At 40.0% G+C, this 10,226-nt stretch overlaps 1 protein-coding gene across 1 annotated transcript in view; it reads left to right on the top strand.

Annotated features, from left to right (window-relative positions):
• Positions 1–7,898: 7,898 nt before the first annotated feature.
• The window catches only part of LOC122931612 (kinesin-like protein KIF21B), a 206,231-nt gene continuing 203,903 nt past the window's right edge, over positions 7,899–10,226 (top strand). Inside the window, exon 1 of the mRNA XM_044285686.1 lies at positions 7,899–7,946. Within this exon, the coding sequence (XP_044141621.1) occupies positions 7,908–7,946 (39 nt within the window). The 5' untranslated portion in view covers positions 7,899–7,907. The remainder of the gene's footprint in view (positions 7,947–10,226) is intronic.

Below are 10,226 nucleotides of genomic sequence, written 5' to 3'. Positions count from 1 at the left end.
ATGCGAAACTGCTGAGATGGAGCCTGATTTTGCAGCAGTACAACTTCACCGTGCAGCACAGAAAAGGTAGTTTACATGGAAATGTCGACGGGTTGTCGCGGCAGGGAGAATCGGCCGAAGACGGCTGGGTTTCTGTGGAATAGGCTTGTGGCCATTTCCCCAGGCAACCTTTTAAAAGAGAGAGGTGTGCCGGCATACATACATAATTCCTCTGGGTAGACATCTTGTATGCTTCTGGCCTATGTAAAAAAAACTGTGAACTCTCCTCTTCCTGAAGCCTGGGTCACCTATGATTTAGATGGACACTTTTATTACCACTACTCTGTAAGGCCAGCTATAAAAGGTCATAAAGGCTATACCAGGCCCAGCTCATCCTGTCCTATAAGATAAGATCAGCTCGCTGTCAAGCCTGGCTGGAACGTGACGTCATTAATTTCCAGGTCTGGTTTGAGGAGAGCTAATAGCCCTTAATTAGCTCTGGGCATAAAACCAGTTCACTTTCATATTTCATTTATGAATCAATTTATGCCCTTTCTGACACCAGATCCAGGCTCTACAGAGTATTGTGGTTAATTGGGTATCATATATGACTAGAGGATGCGATTCCGTAACTGACCTATGGGTGGTAGAAGAACTACAGGTCCCAGCATTACCGTGTGTGGTCTCATTCTGTATGTAAATAGATAAGGATCGCAAATATGTATTCTGTATAAAAATATGCCGATGTATCAGGGAGATACGAGCTTAAGTATAATCCTCATTGTAGGAACTAAACTTTGATGGGGTCATAAAACACTTGGAGGCCAATCCCTAGGGTTCACAGTCACTCTGCTGCCATTGGCTGACAGGAGTAAGTCTCCTGCCCATGGGAGAGTTCATAAAAATCTGTGCACAAGGACAGAGGAGAGAGACCCATGAAACATCACCAGACACTTAATTGGACATTGACGGCATATCCCTATATCAGAAGAACTTTGAGGGTCTCCCCGATACATACTGAAAAGGGGTTTGCAAGGATTCAAAAAGGACATATGAACGACCATCTGAAACCCTCCAGAGAAACTAAGTATTCGTTCATCTTTTTCCCTTTCATTTGAACTGTCGTGATTATTTATATTGTTATTATTATTCTGTAGATTTATAGTCATTTTCATTAGACTTGTATGCACTGCTTTTTACCTCTTATTAAAGATTATAAAATCTAAATAGCCAAGTCTTCCATATTCTAAGCTGCTGAACAACGTACCTTGCCTTTGAAGAGACGTTACCAGGTAGTTAGTTAAATTGCATTTAGGAATTGTAGCTGGGGGTGATTGACTGCGGTTGGTCAGTAAGTGATATCCGGTTCATCCACTGATCTGTGTGATAGTGAATTACCCGGATAGTCGGCTCGTGGAACGGGAACCCACGTGGTGGCAGTTACCGACGTGTAGTGGGGGGTGTTAGCCGAATGGTAATACCCCGGTCACGTGAGGTCTCTGTGTGTGCGCAGACTCCGTCACAGACCACTACGTCACAACTGTGGGATCCGGAGCAATCGGATCCATAGTTCGTGACACGTGGTGCGCTTCTCCTCTGACTGCCACGGCAGCCCACTTACACTCTATGGTCTAGCCACCCTGCTTAGATCACCACATGGTTTACAGGAATTCAGGATGGTGCTTAATTAAAGTAGGCATAACACAATGTAACACTGTTAAAATGAATGTTTACTGGCATGATGTACTCTTGATATGTCTTGACTATTATTTACCATATTGAAGGAGAATTTTCTTATGTATTGTGAGGTGTAACTCACTGTGTTAACCTTTGATTGATCTATAGTATTTCTTGCTTGTTATTCTTCAATAAAGCGAGTTTAAAAAAAGTATAGAAACCAAACACAGGTAACCTGTTGCCATCAGGTTGCCTGTTCAAATTGGCCACCCTTGCAGGTCACATGACACACCCGACGTATGTGACATCAGCATGTCTAACATGTGAGCGCCGGTTTTGTTTGTCCGACGCTCCTCCACAGGGAGACCTGGCTTGTCTCCTGGCAACCAGACGCTGGTGGCACTGAAGCGTAGCGCGTCTGCTTGCTAGGAATGTTACAACAATACTGCTGCTGTTGGTGTAGGTTTAAAAGCTGTCATGCTAATCTTACTGGTAGTGGTGGCAGAAATGTTGCAACCACTGCTGGTGGTGGCTCTGTGCTGGCATCTGCCATATTGGGATTTTTTTCTACATTGCCAGCTGAGTCTGTATGCAGAGAATAAGGTATAGCCATTCAGGCACAAAAGTAGATAATACAGCTCTCCTTCAGCAAATGAAGGCTCACGTAGTTAATTCGAACTAGCCTGTAATGTTAATAAAACCATCCTCCTCATCCCCGCCACACCCACTAGTAGGACATGGTCACTGTTGCCATCATCACCATCATCAGCTATTGCTTCTACAGCTCTAACTATGCCTACTCCTCCTCCTTCCTGATGGAACGGGGTTTTCAATTGCTGCACCAAACAGCACCATAAGCAAATGGATACAGAGCATTTTTATGTTTTATATGTTATATGTGTTTTGTGAATAACATATTTGTTCTATGTTGGGTGGGTCAGGAGGAGTTGAAATGTTTACAATATCTGAATGGTTGTAATGACGTCATATAGTTTTCTATTGAATGTGACACTATTTGTATAAATTATCTTAAAGGGGTATTCCCATCTTAATGATCACTGTTAAATCTGTTAATGATTTGATAGTGATCATTTTTCTAGATACATTTTATTACTCAATTCCCACCCTTTTTGAGAAAATAAGTCCCCTCTTACCTGATGTTGTCTTTCGTCTCCCCTGGTTACGGCCACCTCTCCAGTCGAATCCCGCCGGGCCGCACTTGCGCAGAAGACTGAAGATTCTCTCCCGGCAGGGCCGCGCAATGGCTTGAACGTACACGCCGCTGCGCATGGGCCATGATGGCTTCTTCCTGGCCAGTATAGTACAGAGCCACGAACACGCACGCCGGCTCTGTACTATACAGGCCAGGAATAAGTCAACATGGCGCATGCGCAGCCTGGTCGGGAGAAAAACTTCAGTCTTCTGCGCAAGCGCAGCCTGGCCGGGAGAAGTCGTCACTCAAGCCCAGCCGAATCCAGGAAGTGGACGTCACGCTGTACGAAGGTAAGTATTGAAACTGAAGATGGGAATACCCCTTTAATGTTGAATTTATTAAGAAGAATGATGCATTGGTTACTACCCTTTATTCCAAACCAATTGAGAGGAACAAATTATTAATATGTGATAGTTATCGTGCCTATTATCTCTAAGTTTGGGGAGGGATACTGCAAACATAAAGAGAAGATAATTGAGAAACCGACACAGAGGGGTTATCCGAATAAAGGTTAGAAGGGTTGGTACTGAGATTGGAGACTTACCTATTGTACAAGATAGTTTTGTCAAAGGAATACAAATGAAAAAGGAATATACACTTTTTGTTCATTTCCACCTATGATTGTCATTCTTATTTGATTAAAAATAGTGTAATACTGAAACACTGTGATATCCTGAAACATGATACCAAGTTGTTTCAGGATCATCCAAGATGCATTTACATGAAAGGTAAATCATTTACCAATTATTACAGCGTGCAGATGTAAAAAAACAGAAAAAATGAGTTAACAAAAATCTTTGTTTTTGAAGTCTTTTTCTTGCTTGAATTGCAGTAGCATCATTAAAGGTGAATATATTGTACATGCCATCATAGCAAGGGTTTTAGAATTTCTTTGAATAGGCATTTTTCATGTAATAGTCAGAATGTGATATATTTATTGAAGTGCCTGTGTGATAAAGCTCATGTCAGGCAGGCAACGAGATCAGTTGGGATTAATGAATATTTTTCTGCAATTCACAAGTTCACACAGGGGTCTAGTAAACAGAAAGAAAGTGTGGAGAATATATTGAAAAGCAAGTATGGGGAAAACACGGTGGCTAGACATTTCAGTGAATTGGGACATAAAGTCTATGGGCCAGATTTATCATGACTCTGACAGCTTACTCCACTTTCACATATGGCTAAAGTCAGATTTATGATCGGCCCTTTAAGACTGTAATAAACGTGGTTTGACGGTAGCAGTTTATCCGTCAGTAAGCAGCTTTACAAAAGTCGCACATCTTTACGAAAAAGTCGCAAGTTTTTATGAAAAAGTCGCATGTTCTATTAAAAAGTCTCATAAGATAAGCATGGTCCTCACTGGAGTGAATTGAAAATTTTAAATAGTCCCGATAGTAAATCTGTCTAGAGATTCATTTACATAAGAAAACACGCCCACTTTCAGAAAACTGGCGAGCATAGTGCAGAGCAGAAAATTTGTGCGCAGTTTTAGCGTTTGGGACTTTTTGGGGGACTTTTTCACTCCATTATTCTGACCTGAGCTAATGATAAATCTGGCCCTATGATTTGTAATGGTGTGTTTTGGAGGAAATAGAGGGGTCAGATATTCACCAAATTCAGCTAAAATTGCTTCAGAGAGAAATATACTGGATAATAAAGTAGATACTAAAAGTTTGAATGTGGATTAAATAAATTGTGCTGTTTCAGTCCTTTCCTGTAGTGTAGTTTAGTATATCAGGGACTGGTTTCTGGTGTCCAATTCTACTGGAGCAGATACATGATGGGTGTTTTGAAATATATTATCAAAATGTATATTTTATTACGTAGACATAATGCAATGTATTTATATACCGTCAGTATATGTATGTATGTGGATATTTTTTACTTAATTAAAAAAAAATGATTATTAGTGCTTCTAGTGCTTTAAAATCGGTAAAGAGTCTTTCACTCTGGCTTGAGAAACATCACAGGTAGTGTGTTGCTTGCTCTAGCCACCTCTGTGATTAACTACTTACTAATGGTTAAGACATCTGATACCTAAGAATAATGAATGAACTTTCCATGAACTTGGTATAACACATTTGCCATTTTTTTCCAGGTTCCCACTACACCGTATGCAATATAAAATATTGCCATTAGATAGTGCAAAAGTCATGGCTCCAGAAAGGCAGCGAGTTAAAAAATGAATATCGCAGGGTCTTGAAGAGATTAACATGTCTAGTTTGGAAAGCATTCTTACCGCATTTTTCCTGCATCTGTCTGCAACATTTGCAGAGTACTGTACATATATATATATATATATATATATATATATAGATTCACACTGAAGGCATCAAAACTATGAATTAACACATGTGGAATTATATGCATTGCTGGTGACACTGTTGGGGAATTATTCAAAATTGAAGGCATACTGAACCAGCATGGCTACCATAGCATCTTGCAGCTGCATGCTATTCCCTCCGATTTGCGTTTAGTTGGACCATCATTTATTTTTCAACAGGACAATGACCCCAAACACACCTCCAGGCTGTGTAAGGGCTATTTGACCATGAAGGAGAGTGATGGGGTGCTGTGCCAGATGACCAGGCCTCCACAGTCACCGGACCTGAACCCAATCGAGATGGTTTGGGGTGAGCTGGACCGCAGAGCGAAGGCAAAAGGGCCAACAAGTGCTAAGCATCTCTGGGAACTCCTTCAAGACTGTTTGAAGACCATTTCAGGTGACTACCTATTGAAGCTCATCAAGAGAATGTCAAGAGTGTGCAAAGCAGTAATCAAAGCAAAAGGTGTCTAGTTTGAAGAACCTAGAATATGACATATTTTCAGTTGTTTCACACATTTTTGTTATGTATATAATTCCACATGTGTTAATTCATAGTTTTGATGCCTTCATGTGAATCTACAATTTTCATAGTCATGAAAATAAAGAAAACTCTTTGAATGAGAAGGTGTGTCCAAACTTTTCGTCTGTACTGTATATACAGTATATGTGTATATATAAATATATATATATATATATATATATATACAGTACAGACCAAAATTTTGGACACACCTTCTCGTTCAAAGAGTTTTCTTTATTTTCATGACTATGAAAATTGTAGATTCACACTGAAGGCATCAAAACTATGAATTAACACATGTGGAATTATATACATAACAAAAAAGTGTGAAATAACTGAAAATATGTCATATTCTAGGTTCTTCAAAGTAGCCACCTTTTACTTGGATTACTGCTTTGCCCACTCTTGCATTCTCTTGATGAGCTTCAAGAGGTAGTCACCTGAAATGGTTTTTACTTCACAGGTGTGCCCTGTCAGGTTTAATAAGTGGGATTTCTTGCCTTATAAATGGGGTTGGGACCATCAGTTGCGTTGTGGAGAAGTCAGGTGGATACACAGCTGATAGTCCTACTGCATAGACTGTTAGAATTTGTATTATGGCAAGAAAAAAGCAGCTAAGTAAAGAAAAACTTTAAGAAATTAAGGTCAGTCAGTCCGAAAAATTGGGAAAACTTTGAAAGTGTCCCCAAGTGCAGTCACAAAAACCATCAAGCGCTACAAAGAAACTGGCTCACATGCGGACCGCCCCAGGAAAGGAAGACCAAGTGTGACCTCTGCTGCGGAGGATAAGTTCATCCGAGTCACCAGCCTCAGAAATCGCAGGTTAACAGTAGCTCAGATTAGAGACCTGGTCAATGCCACACAGAGTTCTAGCAGCAGACACATCTCTAGAACAACTGTTAAGAGGAGACTGTGTGAATCAGGCCTCCATGGTAGAATATCTGCTAGGAAACCACTGCTAAGGACAGGCAACAAGCAGAAGAGACTTGTTTGGGCTAAAGAACACAAGGAATGGACATTAGACCAGTGGAAATCTGTGCTTTGGTCTGATGAGTCCAAATTTGAGATCTTTGGTTCCAACCACCGTGTTTTTCTGCGACACTGAAAAGGTGAACGGATGGACTCTACATGCCTGGTTCCCACCGTGAAGCATGGAGGAGGAGGTGTGATTATGTGGGGGTGCTTTGCTGGTGATACTGTTGGGGATTTATTCAAAATTAAAGGCATACTGAACCAGCATGGCTACCACAGCATCTTGCAGCGGCATGCTATTCCATCCGGTTTGCGTTTAGTTGGACCATCATTTATTTTTCAACAGGACAATGACCCCAAACACACCTCCAGGCTGTGTAAGGGCTATTTGACCATGAAGGAGAGTGATGGGGTGCTGCGCCAGATGACCTGGCCTCCACAGTCACTGGACCTGAACCCAATCGAGATGGTTTGGGGTGAGCTGGACCGCAGAGTGAAGGAAAAAGGGCCAACAAGTGCTAAGCATCTCTGGGAACTCTTTCAAGACTGTTTGAAGACCATTTCAGGTGACTACCTCTTGAAGCTCATCAAGAGAATGCCAAGAGTGTGCAAAGCAGTAATCAAAGCAAAAGGTGGCTACTTTGAAAAATCTAGAATATATAATATTTTCAGTTGTTTCACACTTTTTTGTTATGTATATAATTCCACATGTGTTAATTCATAGTTTTGATGCCTTCAGTGTGAATCTACAATTTTCATAGTCATGAAAATAAAGAAAACTCTTTGAATGAGAAGGTGTGTCCAAACTTTTGGTCTGTACTGTATATATATATATATATATATATATATATATATCATGTGATTGATCTCTGTTGTGGCCTAATGAACATACTTTAGGCCAAATAAAAAAATAAAATAAAAATATTCCATTGACAACAAAACGCTTCAACTCCTAATGGCAACAGCATCCACTAATCATTACTTTTGGTTTCCATACAATTTTTGGGGATATGAGCAGTTCTGCAAAGCACCATTTCTTAATTTGGGAATATTGATGAGAAGTTGATCATCACAGAATGCTGTGTGTCCCTCTGAAATCTTCTCACATTGCAGATCGCCCAAACCTCAGGGCTTTTTCATAGAAATGATCATTTCTGCATATATTATCACATAATGAATAATCACCTTTCTTTCTTTTCAGTGCTTCTCAATCTTTCTCAATGAAAGGCTCAAGCAGTCATGATGACTTTAAATGGAAGGTAAGAACTATATACAAATGTCTTATTGTTGTTTTAAATTTCTATATATGGAATGCGTAAGTAGTTTTGGGGTGGGACTAAACTACCAGCATGCCCTTATGTAGCTGGAATTTAGTGTTAAGTTAAAGAAAATATAAATTACCAAAATTTGTTGTGGGACTCCAGCATCTCTGGATGCATGCACATTGCACCTAAAGCCAAGACAGCATATATTGCTCCACTGCACAAGTGCCTGATGTTCAGTTCAAGCTCAGTAAAGTCAAGTGTTTTGTCTTCAGCTTCATTTGCCTAAGGCTGGGTTCACACCTGAGCGTTTTACAGCGCGTTCCTACACGCTGTAAAACGCTCAACAAGGAGAAACCAATGCTTCCCTATGGGAATGGTTCTCACCTGGGCGTTTTACAGCGCATACGATCGCACTGTAAAACGCCCGACGCCCCAAGAAGTAATGAGCTTCTTTGGGGCGTCTTGTCGCGCGTTCCCGTACATAGACTTCCGGGAATGCGCGACAATGGGCGTTCGCTTGTCTCTGTATGCGCGATTGCAAACGCCGGTACAATCGCGCATACAGAGCGTGACATCCCGAACACTCAGGTCTGAACCCAGCATCAGGCCTCTTGCACATGTTAACGTTCCATTTTCTTGCGTTCTGTATACGAACCGCATTCGGAACCATTCATTTCAATGGATCTGCAAAAAAACGGAAGGTACTCCTAATGCCTTCCCTTTCTGTATTTGCATTTTTCCGTTCTGTTTAACCCCTTAAGGACTCGGCCCAATTTCACCTTACGGACTTGGCCATTTTTTGCAAATCTGACCAGTGTCACTTTAAGTGCTGATAACTTTAAAACGCTTTGACTTATCCAAGCCATTCTGGGAGTGTTTTTTCGTCACATATTGTACTTCATGACACTGATAAAATGAAGTAAAAAAATTCATTTTTATTTATAAAAAAATACCAAATTTACCCAAAATTTGAAAAAAATTGCAAATTTTCAAGTTTCAATTTCTCTAATTCTATAATACATAGTAATACCTCCAAAAATAGTTATTACTTTACATTCCACATATGTCTACTTCATGTTTGGATCATTATGGGAATGATATTTTATTTTTTGGGGATGTTACAAGTTTAGAAGTAAATCTTGAAATGTTTCAGAAATTTTCAAAAACCCAATTTTTAGGGACCAGTTCAGGTCTGAAGTCACTTTGCGAGGCTTATATAATAGAAACCACCCAAAAATGACCCCATTCTATAAACTACACCCCTCAAGGTATTCAATGGAGATACAATTTCAAAATTTCACTTTTTGGGCAGATTTTCCATTTCAATAATTTTTTTCCAGTTACAAAGCAAGGGTTAACAGCCAAACCAAACTCAATATTTATGGTCCTGATTCTGTGGTTTACAGAAACACCCCATATTTGGCTGTAAACTACTGTATGGGCACACGTCAGGGCGCAGAAGGAAAGGAATGTCATGCGGTTTTTGGAAGGCAGATTTTGCTGGACTGGTTTTTCTGACACCATGCCCCATTTGAAGCCCCCCTGATGCACCCCTAGAGTATAAACTCTATAAAAGTGACCCCATCTAAGAAACTACACCCCTCAAAGTATTCAAAACAGATTTTTACAAACGTCGTTAACCCTTTAGGTGTTCCACAAAAGTTATTGGCAAATGGAGATGAAATTTCCAAAATTAAATTTTTGGGCAAATTTTCCATTTTAATACATTTTTCCCAGTAAAAAAGCAAGGGTTAACAGCCAAACAAAACCCAATATTTTTTGCCCTGATTCCGTAGTATACAGAAACACCCCATATTTGATCGTAAACTGCTGTACGGACACATGGCAGGGCGCAGAAGGAAAGAAATGCTGTATGGTTTTTGCAAGGCAGATTTTGCTGGACTGGTTTTCTGACACCATGTCCCATTTGAAGTCCCCCTGATGCATCCCTAGAGTAGAAACTCCAAAAAAGTGACCCCATGGAAACTACGAAGTAAGGTGGCAGTTTTATTGGTACTATATTAGGGTACATATGATTTTTGGTTGCTCTATATTACACTTTTTGTAGGCAAGGTAACAAAAAATAGCTGTTTTGGCCCTTTTTTTATTTTTATTTGCAACGTTCATCTGACAGGTTAGATCATGTGGTATTTTCATAGAGCAGGTTTTTACAGATGCGACAATACCAAATATGACAACTTTTTCTTTGTTTGTTTCAGTTTTACATAATAAAGCATTTTTGAAAAAAAAATATATTTAGTGTCTCCACATTCT

This window comes from Bufo gargarizans, chromosome 3 (assembly GCF_014858855.1).
Source record: "Bufo gargarizans isolate SCDJY-AF-19 chromosome 3, ASM1485885v1, whole genome shotgun sequence".
Classification (NCBI taxonomy): Eukaryota; Metazoa; Chordata; class Amphibia; order Anura; family Bufonidae; genus Bufo; species Bufo gargarizans.
This window is presented reverse-complemented; position numbering and strand designations above follow the sequence as displayed.